The sequence below is a fragment of the Engystomops pustulosus genome, chromosome 2, assembly GCF_040894005.1.
Source record: "Engystomops pustulosus chromosome 2, aEngPut4.maternal, whole genome shotgun sequence".
Taxonomy (NCBI): domain Eukaryota; kingdom Metazoa; phylum Chordata; class Amphibia; order Anura; family Leptodactylidae; genus Engystomops; species Engystomops pustulosus.
In genome coordinates this window covers 23,925,966-23,942,247 of record NC_092412.1, presented here as the reverse complement: position 1 = coordinate 23,942,247, position 16,282 = coordinate 23,925,966, and the positions used below count along the sequence as shown (strand labels likewise).

General features: G+C 41.4%; 1 protein-coding gene across 10 annotated transcripts in view; it reads left to right on the top strand.

Moving 5' to 3' along the window:
* Window positions 1–16,282, top strand: part of DLG2 (discs large MAGUK scaffold protein 2) — an 860,202-nt gene that overhangs the window by 815,724 nt on the left and 28,196 nt on the right. For all 10 annotated transcript variants that reach the window (XM_072134001.1, XM_072134002.1, XM_072134007.1 and 7 more), the window contains 2 exons: window positions 2,885–3,061; window positions 14,928–15,003. In XM_072134001.1, coding sequence (XP_071990102.1) covers window positions 2,885–3,061; window positions 14,928–15,003 — 253 coding nt within the window. The remainder of the gene's footprint in view (window positions 1–2,884; window positions 3,062–14,927; window positions 15,004–16,282) is intronic.

Below are 16,282 nucleotides of genomic sequence, written 5' to 3'. Positions count from 1 at the left end.
CTGAAGATACACGGTTAGCAGGGCTAGTACCCCCTACATAAGAAACATATTGTAAATCGTTAAGCTCGTTGTCGTTACTGGATCTCACCGGCGTCTCTCCTCCGGGAGTCTTTAATGCCGTTCTGTTTGTGAGCTCGTCCGCGCGACTGAAGGAGAATCACATTTACTTTATGACCCAGGCAAGTCCCTTAATTGCTATGGGTGTTGGTGGCAGTAAAGTACTACTTCCCCAGCGTCTCCTTGGGGCTCGGTGACCGTGAGGCGAGAGATATCGACGACACATTTTATAGATACATCTGTTACCTCGGAAGGAGGAGACTTTGGATCTCATACATTTCTAGAATTAGGAGGGGTAAGAAGGGCAAAAGTATTTGAAACTCACTTTTTTTGCTGTTTTTTATGACATTTCTTAGTAAAATCTTCATTCAAAGTGATATTAGTTTTATGTACAGTATACAGCTCTTATACAAAGATTTATGTAGATATATACATCTACACACTCATCCATGCAGCATGTACACATAATATACACACCATGCGCACACACAACATTCACACATACAATAAATACACACATGCATACAGTATCTATATACACATATCTATATACACATAGATGCAAATATACACACCATGCCTTACATGCTGGAGATGAAAACACAAATACAACATATACACACACACATACATACAGCATATGCACACCATATACACAAATACAAATACACACATACATACATAAATGGAGCAGATACACAGCATATGCACACCATATACACACATACATACATGCAGCAGATACACCGCATATGCACACCATACACACATACAAATAGACTGATACATACATGCAGTATATGATGCACACCATATACACTCATACATACACACATACATGCAGCAGATACACAGCATATGCACAGCGTACACACATACATATAGCACATGAATACATGGGTCAGATACACAGCATATGCACATCATATACACACATACATACATGCAGCAGATACACCGCATATGCACACCATACACACATACAAATAGACTGATACATACATGCAGTATATGATGCACACATACATGCAGCAGATACACAGCATATGCACAGCGTACACACATACAAATACACACATGCATACAGCAGATACACAACATATGCACACCATATACACACATACATATAGCACATGAATACATGGGTCAGATACACAGCATATGCACATCATATACACACATACATACATGAAGTAGATACACAGCATATGCACATTATATAAAAATACAAATACACTTATGTTGTGTATCTACTGCTTGTATGCATAAGTGTATTTTTATGTGTGTATGGTGTGCATTTGCTGTGTATCTGCTGCATGTGTGTTTGTGTGTATGGTGTGCATATGCTGTGTATCTACTGCATGTGTGTATGTGTGTATTTGTATGTGTGTATGGTGTGCATATGCTGTGTATCTACTGCATGTATGTATATGCACGCAATACACACATACAAATACACACATACACACATGCAGCAGATACACAGCATATGCACACCATATACACACATACATATAGCACATACATACATAGATACATGCAGCAGATACACAGTATATGCACACCATAAACACACATATAGCATATACACACATACATTTATACAGTCATACACATGTATGTACTTACTTATCTTAGTAGCTTCTGACCATATCAGGGAAGTAGAGAGCATGAAGCAGAGATGAGAGATTCCTTGTCCTGCTGTCTCCTCCCCAGATATTTGTTCTGAGCTGCTGATGCCTGCTGTGTACTGAGGAAGGTCCTGCTATATACAATGTACAGCATAATGGGGCAGATTTAATTACCCGGTCCGTTCGCGATCCAGCGGCGCGTTCTCTGTGCTGGATTCGGCCACGCCCCCCAATTTCCGTCGCGTGCATGCCGGCGCCGATGCGCCACAATCCGATCGCGTGCGCCAAAATCCCGGGGCAATACAGGGGAAATCGGCACAAATCGGAAATATTCGGGTAACACATTGGGAAAACGCGAATCGGGCCCTTAGTAAATGACCCCCAATATCTATATAATGAGAACATGCTCAATCCTTTAATGTTGCAGGTTGGATGGCTGGGCCCCCTGACACTGAGGGCCCCATAGCAGCTACTATGGCTACTACCATGTAATTATACCCCAGTCTCCATGGTTACAGACTACAAATGAACCCTATGTAGTCAGGTGCTGCATTAATGTCTCACTCCATTTAATCTCAACCTGATTTACACCTGATTTAATGATTAGGCTTGTTTTAGATAATGGGAAGACACTGTGACTGAAGAATTGTCTTACTGAAAATCAGTCCATTATCTATAACCCTGGATAAACATAAATCTGCAGATGAGATGTAAACGCAAAACTATAAGATGTAAGACACATAATTATGTGGTGTACTCCTACCCATGTAGCTGTGTACTTGTTCTAGAGGTAGGGGACAGATAGTAAAAAGGAATTACGCATAACTTCAGTATCAGACTACACCGGGTTTATTTGTAGTCTGTAACCATGGAGACACAGTGACCTGCATTAGAGCTGTAAACACAAAACCACAAAATGTAGGATATACAGCTATGTGGTTCACCACTTCCTTCGGAGTCCTGTTCTTGTAGGTGAGAAGGGAACAGATTGCAAGAGGGAAACTCATAACTGCAGAATCCGACTACACAAGGATTGTTTGTAGTCTGTAACTATGGAAACATTAAACTTGAGATATTCAAGTTGCTAGTTTTATAAACCCCCATCTACCTCTCTAATGGTAATACATTGGGAATATGTGACAGCTGAATGAGAATGGAGCATTGTGTTGCTGAGACGTCTTTGTCTTCTCTTTCAGAGCCATGTTTGACTACGATAAGAGCAAGGACAGTGGTCTCCCGAGCCAAGGCCTCAGCTTCAGATATGGAGACATCCTACACGTTATCAATGCATCGGATGATGAATGGTGGCAAGCCAGAAGAGTCCTGCTGGACGGAGACAGCGAGGAGATGGGCGTCATACCCAGCAAGCGGAGGTATTACAGGGAATTTCATATTTAGAGGGTAAAAAATGACATTAACAGAGATTAACAACATTGAAAATGCTGTCTGAGGTTCAGCTTGTGTAATGTAGATCACAAGGAGGTGAGCAGATTGTGTATAGTGTCCTATCTGCAGGCAGCATGTTATAGAGCAGGAGGAGCTGAGCAGATTGTATATAGTGCCCTATCTGCAGGCAGCATGTTATAGAGCAGGAGGAGCGGAGCAGATTGTACATAGTGCTCTATCTGCAGGCAGCATGTTATAGAGCACAAGGAGGTGAGCAGATTATATATAGTGTCCTTTCTGCAGGCAGTATGTTATAGAGCAGGAGGAGCGGAGCAGATTGTACATAGTGCTCTATCTGCAGGCAGCATGTAATAGAGCACAAGGAGGTGAGCCGATTGTACATAGTGTCCTTTCTGCAGGCAGCATATTATAAATCAGGAGGAGTGGAGCAGATTGTACATAGCACTCTATCTGCAGGTAGCATGTTATAGAGCAGGAGGAGTTGAGCAGATTGTATATAGTGCCCTATAGGCAGGCAGCATGTTATAGAGCAGGAGGAGCTGAGCAGATTGTATATAGTGCCCTATCGGCAGGCAGCATGTTATAGAGCAGGAGGAGCTGAGCAGATTGTATATAGTGTCCTTTCTGCAGGCAGCATGTTATAGAGCAGGAGGAGCTGAGCACATTGTACATAGTGTCCTATCTGCAGGCAGCATGTTATAGAGCAGGAGGAGCTGAGCAGGTTGTATATAGTGTCCTTTCTGCAGGCAGCATGTTATATTAATATTGTACATAGTGTCCTATTTGCAGATAGCATGTAATAGAGCAAAAGGAGCTGAGCGAATTGTACATAGCATCCTTCCTTTGGGCAGCATGTCATAGAGCAGGAGGAGCTGTGCAGATTTCATGTAGTTTCCGTTCTGCGGACAGGATTTTATAGAGCAGGAGGAGCTGAGCAGATTGTACACAATGTCCTGTCTGCAGGCAGCATGTTATAGAGCAGGAGGAGCTGAGCAGATTGTACATAGTGTCCTATCTGCAGGCAGCATGTTATAGAGCAGGAGGAGCTGAGCAGATTGTACATAGTGTCCTATCTGCAGGCAGCATGTTATAGAGCAGGAGGAGCTGAGCAGATTGTACACAATGTCCTGTCTGCAGGCAGCATGTTATAGAGCAGGAGGAGCTGAGCAGATTGTACATAATGTCCTGTCTGCAGGCAGCATGTTATAGAGCAGGAGGAGATTAACAAATTGTACATAGTGTCCTTTCTAAAGGCAGCATGTTATAGAGCAGGAGGAGTTTATTAGATTGTGCATAGTGTCCTATTTGCAGGCAGCATGTAATAGAGCAGAAAGAACTCAACATATTGTACATAGCGTCCTATCTGCAGGCAGCATAAGATAGAGCAGGGAGAGCCGAGCAGATTGTGGATAGTTTGGAGAGAGATCTAGTAGGAGTTGTCAATTATGTCTAAGCCTCTTCTCAATATGGATTAAGAAGTCCATTGGGGGGTCAGCTATCTCTATGTATACACTAAAGCTGGGGAGGATGTTTAGTTTTCATATATCCATCTTCATAGAGCTCCCCCTGGTGGTGGCTGCAAGCAGGCAAACTACTATCATATAACAAAATGGACATATAAAAGAAAATAGGGTATATTTGAGCTTTAAATAATAATTAATAATAACTAGTCCTGACCCATTTATTCATTGTGCAATGTGATGTCATTGCTTCTTGTACCTGAATCCGATCTATAATTATTATATTGAAGTCCCTCAAGTTTCCCTCAAGTTTCCATGTGTCAATATCAAATTTATTGCTTGACTTTTACTTCCTAAACAGAATTTCCAAAAAACATATCGCCTGAGGGTTTATTCAAATGTGTAAAGGTGCGCAGTGGAGGAATGTCGCAGTCATCTGCTTGTATTGTTACATTATTCTCACACACTGGAGAGAGTAGAGCTCAGACTATAGCAGCGGCCACAAAGTGCTTTCTGCCCGGTTACATTAGAGTATTAGGATGGACGCGATTCAAACTAGTTCTAATGAAACCGTCCTGATACTACACACCTGTCATAACCATCTTGTAGGTTGTCTCCTCTCTCTCTCTTAGTCGTCATAGTGAATCATCCATTTCACAATATAATTGTGTGTTATAACTTACCTTGCACCCTGACAGAATGCTCTGTGTAGTCCCAGGGGTTGGGCTTTGGTTTGGATGCATTTAAAAAAAAAAAAACATGTGACTTGTCTGTGCTGCAGACTCCTCAGCTCCCAGCCCCCACCTTTGTGCTCCTGTACAGCTCCTCCCCCGCTGATTTCAGCTCACCAGGCTTTGACCTCTGTGAAGGAGCACGAGGGAAGAGCTTTACAGGACAGGAGGTGGGTGCCAAGAGTGGAGCAGTCTGCAGCACAGACAAGTCTTATGTTGTTCTTTGAAATGCATCCAAACCAAAGCCCAACCCCTGGGACTACACAGAGGATTCTGTCATGGTGCAAGGTAAGTTATAACAAACAATTATATCGTAATGTAAATGCTTAGAGAAAGCAGAAAGACAGATTTGCACTGCAGCTGTAATGGCTTTAGTGACAGGTTCCCTTTAAGCCCTCTAAAAATCTTAGTCCCTTGTATGTCTCCCCTCTCATTCTTAGTTGACAGCATGGATCCTCTTCATATTCCTGGTTCCTCATAATTGGATCCCTCATATTGTTTGTCCCCTTTAAATGTCCCTTCATGGTTGCACTCTAATTCTCCCCTTCCTGCTCAATGCATATGTCAGGAAGTGGGGAGGGGGAGGGAGCTGGATGAGTGTGAAGGAGACTGAGACACAGGCACATTGACAGCTGCAGCTGGAACTGAGCAGGATTAACTGAGATACCAATGTATACATGTCAGTGGTCTAGAATTCACTAATACAATATCCTAAACACAACCATAGTAGAGATGGAACTCCACAACCAAAAGCGAATCATTTTTGAATGGAGCTAAGAGAGGAGGCTTCACCTCCTGTAGTTCAGGCTGTGTAGCTCACAGAGCATCATCTAGACACAATACAATTGTTTCCACTTCTCAGCTGAGAGCAGGACTAGCTATGTACAGGGTGTTCAGTTTGCGGATATAATTGTATCCAGTGTAGACAATGCTCTGTGAGCTAAATACATCAACAGCTGCACATATACCTCTACTGGTTTGCTGCAATGTATCAGTCTAGAATCCAGGCTGTTTAGCTCACAGAGCGTTGCCTGCACTGGATACAATTGTCTTTACTTCTCGGTTGAGAGCAAATATGTTCCGAAACAAGCTGAAATTTCAAGAACTGACCAGCAGCAGCTACGGATGTGACTAGAGTATAACACAGTCCAGTTCAACCATATTATCTGTTTTGTGGATAATATAATAAAAATAATCTTTATTTATATAGCGGCATCAAATCAGATGGATGGACCCATTTTTTCAAAATGTAATCTCATTATAGTCTATGGATTCCGGCACGTTCCATATGACAAGTGTCTATGCGGATGAGGAAGGAATCTGCTTTGGCAGGGAATAGTAATGGCATATCCATCCCCTGCTGCTGTATAAGGGAAATTGGATAGGTCCTAAAGTGCTGTTTAGGCGCCATGGCCCCTACGCTTAGATAACCACAAATCTGATGCATCCTTCTTATCCTGACCACAAATCACCTTCAATTTTCTTGATGGGGGGCTGGTGGATTGGATGGGGGACCACAGCAGTTCACATCACTAGGAAGGAGAAAACGCTTTTACCTCCCTATATCACACGCTTATTATTATTAATGGATTATTATTAGGATGTATCATCACCACCCATCAAAAAATTAGGATTATAGTCTGGGTGTTCACATTGTGACAGCAATAGACTGTGCCTGGTACTGGAGGGCAGCCCATAGCGCTTGTTTTCATGTGGAAACAGTCAGCAAGTTGCTGTTTGTAGATCCTATAGATCCTAGAAGAGATCATTAAATAATGACAATATATATTAGACAATGTATTTGTTTTGGTAAAAGCCTCCATGGATATCACCCAACTTTTCCACATACCTAAATGATATCCCTGATACATGTCTGTCTAACAAGACACATATATACCGTTGCAAACTCTACCATAGTGGAGTGAAATCCTAATGAGAGCTATATTTAAAAGTCATCTCTGGGGGCTCGAGTATTTGTCTGCTATGGGAGTTTCCAGTATTATTATTGTCTGCTCTAGGGGCTCTCCATTATTATCATGGTCTGCTTTGGGGTCTCCACTATTATTATTGTCTGCTCTGGGGTCTCCACTATTATCTGCTCTGGGGTCTCCACTATTATTGTCTGCTCTGGGGTCTCCACTATTATCTGCTCTGGGGTCTCCACTATTATTGTCTGCTCTGGGGTCTCCACTATTATTGTCTGCTCTGGGGTCTCCACTATTATTGTCTGGTCTGGGGTCTCCATTATTATCTGCTCTGGTGTCTCCACTATTATTGTCTGCTCTGGAGTCTCCACTATTATCTGCTCTGGGGTCTCCACTATTATTGTCTGCTCTGGGGTCTCCACTATTATCTGCTCTGGGGTCTCCACTATTATCTGCTCTGGGGTCTCCACTTTTATTGTCTGCTCTGGGGTCTCCACTATTATTGTCTGCTCTGGGGTCTCCACTATTATTGTCTGCTCTGGGGTCTCCATTATTATCTGCTCTGGTGTCTCCACTATTATTGTCTGCTCTGGAGTCTCCACTATTATCTGCTCTGGGGTCGCCACTATTATTGTCTGCTCTGGGGTCTCCACTATTATTATCTGCTCTGGTGTCTCCACTATTATTATCTGCTCTGGAGTCTCCACTATTATCTGCTCTGGGGTCTCCACTATTATTATTGTCTGTTCTGGGGTCTCCACTATTCTCTGCTTTGGGGTCTACACTATTTTTATTATCAGCTCTGGGATCTCCACTACTATTATTGTCTGTTCTGGGGTCTCCACTATTGTTATTGTATGTTCTGGGGTCTCCACTATTATTATAAGCTCTGTGGTCTCCACTATTATTATCAGATCTGGGGTCTCCACTATTATTATTTTCTGGTCTGGGGTCTCCACTATTGTCTGCTTTGGGGTCTACACTATTATTATTATCAGCTCTGGGATCTCCACTACTGTTATTGTCTGCTCTGGGGTCTGCACACTTGTTATTGTACGCTCTGGGGTCTACACTATTATTATTAGCTCTGTGGTCTCCACTAATATTATTGTCTGCTCAGGGGTCTCCACTTTTATTATTATCAGCTCTAGGGTCTGTACTATTATTATCATTAGCTCTGGGATCTCCACTTTTCTTTTTGTCTGCTCTGGGGTCTCCACTATTATCTGCTCTGGGGTCTCCACTATTATCTTAGAGGACATTTCAGTTCCTTCCTTTTTCTTAAATTCATGTGAGAAAATACTCAGCACATACTGCAATGATCCAACTACTAATTTATTACATATCCCTGGAGTCGGTCCATGGTATCATGTAGTTACAGTCTGGCAGTATTATTTAGTCATCACTAGAGATGGGCGAATTTGTTAAAATTCGTTTCGTCCCGATTCGGCGAATTTTTCTAAAAAATACGATTCGATCCGAATTGGATCAAAACGAATCACGTTAAAAAACAGGCATTTCCTGGCTACAGAGAGCCTGTAGGGTGTTGTAGAACGTTGTGAAAATCACTGTATAAACTATGTGGATTTCACACGTAAATCTGGCTGTAAACTAGAGCCCCCAAAAGGTATTGCAATGTGTTATACAGATACCCCACAACTGACAGCTCACTACTGCAGATGCATGAATGTCAAACAGATTTCTTCCTATTCGATTTTGTCACTAAATAGAACTGCTATTTGGGGTATACAGATCCCCCCTAGAGAACAGCGAGGGATTGCAGCAAGAATCGCACAGTACAATAGCAGCAGCTGGACGCTACAACATGAAGTGTGAAGTGCTGAGATAGAAAATGGCTGGGTTTTATAGGGCTGTGTGACATCACATAAGCCTGCCGGTCACTGATTGGCTTACAGGTCTGCAGATGTCATCGGGGGTGTTCCTTTCTCCTTCCCAGAGTTCTCTGCCCCATGTAACACGTTGTTCTCGCAGAACATAAGGGGAAAAAAACAACTTTCTTCGCGCGAATCAGCATAAACTTCGGCTTCGTGACAAATCGAATTTTTCCTGAAATTCTAACCGAAGTTAGAATCATTAGAATCGATTCGCCCATCTCTAGTCATCACGTATAATGGTATTCAGTACATGTGTGGTCGTATCCTAAGTCTCTGTATTATTCAGTCATCATGTATAATGGTATTCAGTACATATATGGTCGTATCCTAGGTCTCTGTATTATTCAGTCATCACATATAATGGTATTCAGTACATGTGTGGTCGTATCCTAGGTCTCTATGTTATTTAGTCATCACGTATAATGGTATTCAGTACATGTGTGGTCGTATCCTAGGTCTCTGTATTATTTAGTCATCACGTATAATAGTATTCAGTACATGTATGGTCGTATCCTAGGTCTCTGTATTATTCAGTCATCACATATAATGGTATTCAGTACATGCGTGGTTGTATCCTAAGTCTCTGTATTATTTAGTCATCACATGTAATGGTATTCAGTACATGTGTGGTCGTATCCTAGGTCTCTGTATTATTTAGTCATCACATGTAATGGTATTCAGCACGTGTGGTCGTATCCTAGGTCTCTGTATTATTTAGTCATCACATGTAATGTTATTCAGCACATGTGTGGTCGTATCCTAGGTCCCTGTATTATATAATCATAACATATAATGATATTCAGCACATGTGTGGTTGTATCTTAGGTCTCTGTATTATTTAGTCATCACATGTAATGGTATTCAGCACGTGTGGTCGTATCCTAGGTCTCTGTATTATTTAGTCATCACATGTAATGGTATTCAGCACATGTGTGGTCGTATCCTAGGTCTCTGTATTATATAATCATAACATGTAATGATATCTAGCACATGTGTGGTCGTATCCTAGGTCTCTGTACTATTTAGTCATCACATGAAATGGTATTTAGCACATGTGTGGTCGTATCCAAGGTCTCTGTATTCCTTAGTTAATCTTTGTTGGTATTTGACATGTAAATTTAGGGATGTTCAGCAGATTTGTATGTGTTCCATTCTTCCCCCCCCCCCCAATTTTTTTAAACTTATGTATTTTATGAAAATTTTTACCTCTAAAAACGTGCCCATTAGCCGCACCGGCAGCAGCCTTCATTTCCTGGATGTTTGATCATCCGTCTCTCAAGACGTCAACGAAAAAAGCTGAAATGTAAATTCTGCTTTTTAATAAGGTTAAAAGAATATAGCTGCCCCCTCCCCCGCCCCACATCCCTGATACAAGTCATATATCACCGCTCCGTGTCGCCGCTTCACGGAATTACAAGAGCGCGATGGAAAATAACATAGTAAACAGAATCATGGAATGTAAGAGACATAAATTGGAAACATTGAGCCGTAAATAATATAGAAACTCAAGCTTTTCGGCCAATTATCATTAGGGTGAATCTGGGGAGGGGGGCGAGTCTCACACCAATGAATAGAAGGATCGGCCATGTTGGATTATTCTTGAAGAGTCGGGAGGAATAACAGATGTCCAATGTGTGGCTGGATATAGATCCATGAGAAGTCACACTAGGCCTTGTTGTCATGTCCCACAGCTTCATGTGGGGGGGGGGCTAACTTTGTATCAATCCCAAACAGCCCCCTCATGGGTATTACATATACAGCCCCCTCATGGGTCATGGTTAGTTTATATACAGTCCTCTCGTAGTTATTTTATATACAGCCCTCTCATGGTTATTTTATATACAGCCCCCTCATGGATATTTTATATACAGCCCCTTGTGGTTATTTTATATAGATCCCCCTCATGGGTATTTTATATACAGCCCCCTCATGGTTATATTATATACAGCCCCCTCATGGTTATTTTATATACAGCCCCCCTCCCATGGTTATATTATATACAGTCCCCTCATGGTTATTTTATATACAGCCCCCTCATGGTTATTTTATATACAGCCCCCCCATGGTTATATCATATACAGCCCCCTCATGGTTATTTTATATACAGCCCCCCCATGGTTATATTATATACAGCCCCCTCATGGTTATTTTATATACAGCCCCCCCCCCATGGTTATATTATATACAGCCCCCTCATGGTTATTTTATATACAGCCCCCTCATGGGTATTTTATATACAGCCCCCCCCCCATGGTTATATTATATACAGCCCCCTCATGGTTATTTTATATACAGCCCCCCCATGGTTATTTTATATACAGCCCCCCCATGGTTATATTATATACAGCCCCCTCATGGTTATTTTATATACAGCCCTCTCATGGTTATTTTATATACAGCCCCCTCATAGTTATTTTATATACAGCTCCCTCATGATTATTTTATATACAGCCCCCTCATGGGTATTTTATATTTAGCCGCCTCATGGTTATTTTATATACAGCCCCCCCATGGTTATTTTATATACAGCCCCCTCATGGTTATTTTATATACAGCCCCCCCATGGTTATATCATATACAGCCCCCTCATGGTTATTTTATATACAGCCCCCCCATGGTTATATTATATACAGCCCCCTCATGGTTATTTTATATACAGCCCCCCCCCCATGGTTATATTATATACAGCCCCCTCATGGTTATTTTATATACAGCCCCCTCATGGGTATTTTATATACAGCCCCCCCATGGTTATATTATATACAGCCCCCTCATGGTTATTTTATATACAGCCCCCCCATGGTTATTTTATATACAGCCCCCCCATGGTTATATTATATACAGCCCCCTCATGGTTATTTTATATACAGCCCTCTCATGGTTATTTTATATACAGCCCCCTCATAGTTATTTTATATACAGCTCCCTCATGATTATTTTATATACAGCCCCCTCATGGGTATTTTATATTTAGCCGCCTCATGGTTATTTTATATACAGCCCCCCCATGGTTATTTTATATACAGCCCCCCCATGGTTATATTATATACAGCCCCCTCATGGGTTTTTTATATACAGCTGCCTCATGGTTATAATATATACAGCCCCCTCATGGGTATTTTATATACAGCCCCCCATGGTTATTTTATATACAGCCCCCCCATGGTTATATTATATACAGCCCCCTCATGGTTATTTTATATACAGCCCTCTCATGGTTATTTTATATACAGCCCCCTCATGGTTATTTTATATACAGCCCCCCTCCCATGGTTATATTATATACAGCCCCCTCATGGTTATTTTATATACAGCCCCCTCATGGTTATATTATATACAGCCCCCTCATGGTTATTTTATATACCGCCCCCCCCTGGTTATTTTATATACAGCCCCCCCCCATGGTTATATTATATACAGCCCCTTCATGGTTATTTTATATACAGCCCCCTCATGGTTATTTTATATACAGCCCCTCATGGTTATTTTATATACAGCCCCCCCATGGTTATATAATAAACAGCCCCCTCATGATTATTTTATATACAGCCCCCCCATGGTTATATTATATACAGTCCCCTCATGGTTATTTTATATACAGCCCCCCCATGGTTATATTATATACAGCCCCCTCATGGTTATTTTATATACCGCCCCCCCCCCTGGTTATTTTATATACAGCCCCCCCCATGGTTATATTATATACAGCCCCTTCATGGTTATTTTATATACAGCCCCCTCATGGTTATTTTATATACAGCCCCTCATGGTTATTTTATATACAGCCCCCCCATGGTTATATAATAAACAGCCCCCTCATGATTATTTTATATACAGCCCCCCCATGGTTATATTATATACAGTCCCCTCATGGTTATTTTATATACAGCCCCCCCATGGTTATATTATATACAGCCCCCCCATGGTTATATTATATACAGCCTCATCATGGTTATTTTATATACAGCCCCCTCATGGTTTTTTTATATACAGCCCCCTCATGGTTTTTTTATATACAGCCCCCTCATGGTTATTTTATATACAGCCCCTCATGGTTATTTTATATACAGCCCCCTCATGGTTTTTTTATATACAGCCCCCTCATGGTTATTTTATATACAGCCCCCTCATGGTTATTTTATATACAGCCCCCTCATGGTTATAATATAAACAGCCCCCTTATAATGAGACATAGATAGTTAAAAATTAAAAAAATAGATGGTAAATGCTGCTCCCACTAGCGACAGGACTAGAACGAGTCACCTTGAGGTGGTTAGTAGGTCTGTGTATTCTGGTGAAACTGTAGCGGACCACCTGGAGATATTCATGCTGCCCCTGGCACATGGAGACTCTGGGCCCCTGATAAGTCCCAGGGGCGGCAGTGTATTGTTGCCCTGCTCCGCTGGGGCTTTTGTTTGCCATGACCTGCGCCTCCCCACCCATCCGGTGTAGAGGGCAGATAAGTGTCGATTCACGGCCTCTGCGCTGGTTTTTGGCCCTGCACGCCGTGGTGAATGTGGCCCCAGGTCTCTCCTAGTGTTGTAGCAGATAGATTCATCAGGTGAGAATTATCTCCGGGATGTTCTGTGGTTGTGATTAATGTAACGTATTATCCAGGTTGTTGTGTTCTCGTTACTGACTTCCCCGGGCGGCGGATACACAGATATCATCCGCATTGTCACCGGAGCAAATCTCATTGACCTGTAATTGCCTGTAGGATCTATCCGCACGTCCCCAGCGACTTACCTCTCATGTATCTTCTCTTCTCCTGGTGGTGGTATTATTAGAATTGTGCAATTAGATGCGTTTCATCAATTTCCTACTAATACACCTTCATACACTGCAACTACACACTCGAGTATGTTATCATACACAACTACACCCTCCCCCACATTACATACACTACTATACCCTCCCCCAAATTACATACACTACAATACCCTCCCCCATATTACATACACTACAATACCCTCCCCCATATTACATACACTACTATACCCTCCCCCATATTACCATACACAACTATACCCTCCCCCACATTACATACACAACTATACCCTCCCCCATATTACATACACAACTATACCCTCCCCATAGTAGGGGACTGCCTGTATACGCTCTCCTAAATTACATACACATGTTCATATACTACTACTGTACATCCTCTCCTATATTACATACACAGGTTCATACACAATTACACCCTCCCCCATATTACATACACAGGTTCATACACAACTACACCCTCCCCCATATTACATACACATGTTCATACACAACTACACCCTCCCCCATATTACATACACAGGTTCATACACAATTACACCCTCCCCCATATTACATACACAGGTTCATACACAATTACACCCTCCCCCATATTACATACACATGTTCATACACAACTACACCCTCCCCCATATTACATACACATGTTCATACACAACTACACCCTCCCCCATATTACATACACAGGTTCATACACAATTACACCCTCCCCCATATTACATACACATGTTCATACACAACTACACCCTCCCCCATATTACATACACAGGTTCATACACAATTACACCCTCCCCCATATTACATACACATGTTCATACACAACTACACCCTCCCCCATATTACATACACAGGTTCATACACAATTACACCCTCCCCCATTTTACATACACAGGTTCATGCACAACTACACTAACTCCCATATAACTGTAGACATTGTCATACACAACTACTCCCTCCCCCATATTATATATGCATAATAATATATACTGTAGGTGCTGTGAATAATATATTATAACACATGCTGGATTTATTGCAGGGTTGAAAGGAAAGAGCGGGCGAGATTGAAAACTGTAAAGTTTAACTCCAAACCCGGATTGATTGATGCCAAAGGGGTAAGTGGTGTTTCTAGATATTAAAAGGTGTGAATTTTACATTTTATTGAGACTACTAAACCTGTTGTTTTTTTTAAAATATATAAATAACAAAAAATAAAATAAAGTATAGAAATTATAAAAAATTATATGTAAATGAAAACAAAATATAAAACAATATTTTGGCATAAAATGTATATAAATTGTTATCTAAATTTTTTTTTTAATATACCGTAGATGATATTGATTAAAATTATCCTGTTGAATATTCAGAACATATGGGATAAAAAAAAATTAAAATAATAGAAACATATAAAATATATTCATTTTCTGTGAATAATTTGCTGTGCAGATAATATCATATAGAAATATTGGCTTCTTTTGCACCATAATTGGATTCGGGCTTTGTAGGTGGGGGGGGGGGGAGGGGGTTGAGCAATGGATCCGATTTTCCTACATTGTTCCCATATAGCGGAGATTGATTTCATTTGTCTCTCTCCGCTCTGCCTGATCATACATCACTGCGGTTATTATTGCATTTGGACTTTTACATTTTATTATATTTGAATAAATTGCCCCGGATTAATGGATTCTAGATTGCGGCTGAGATAATCTAATCCCGGGATTGTTGTGATGGACATTTACTGGATCAGGATGCAGAATAATAGGAAAACATCAGTAGATTTGTCAAAGCAGATCTGTTTCCGGCTGCAACCGTCTGTAGTTAAAGGGTTTTCCCACTAATATTACTTATCCCATATCCAAAGTATAAGGGGTCACTGCGATTATAAGAACAGGGGTCCATGCACAAATCGGAGCAAATGCTCCATTCACTTCCATGGAAGCTGCCTCCGGGCTTCCATACCAAACCAAAAATTAAATTATCATTAAGTCAATTTTGCTGCAGTTTGCAATTCCATAATTTCTTAAATTTACACCATATATGGAAACTTATATCCTTAAAGGAAATCTACCATCGTAAACCATCATGATAAACCAGGGCTATTACTCATAGATCCAGGCACCGTGACTGTGGTAATCTTTTTATATTTGTTATCCATGACCTCCTTCCTTATAAAAATCAACTTTTAAAATTATGCTAATTTGCCACAAGCTCTCCATGCTGTAGATTCACAGGCTGTTACTCTGTCCCCCCTCCCTCCTACTCCCTCACCACTTCCCCCTCCTGCCTGCTGTAATCTCATACAGTGGGAGGGGAAGTGCTCCTGCACAGTGTAACAGCCTGTGAATCTGCAGTATGGAGAAGCACAAGTTATACCCCCAGAACCTTTCTACCTCA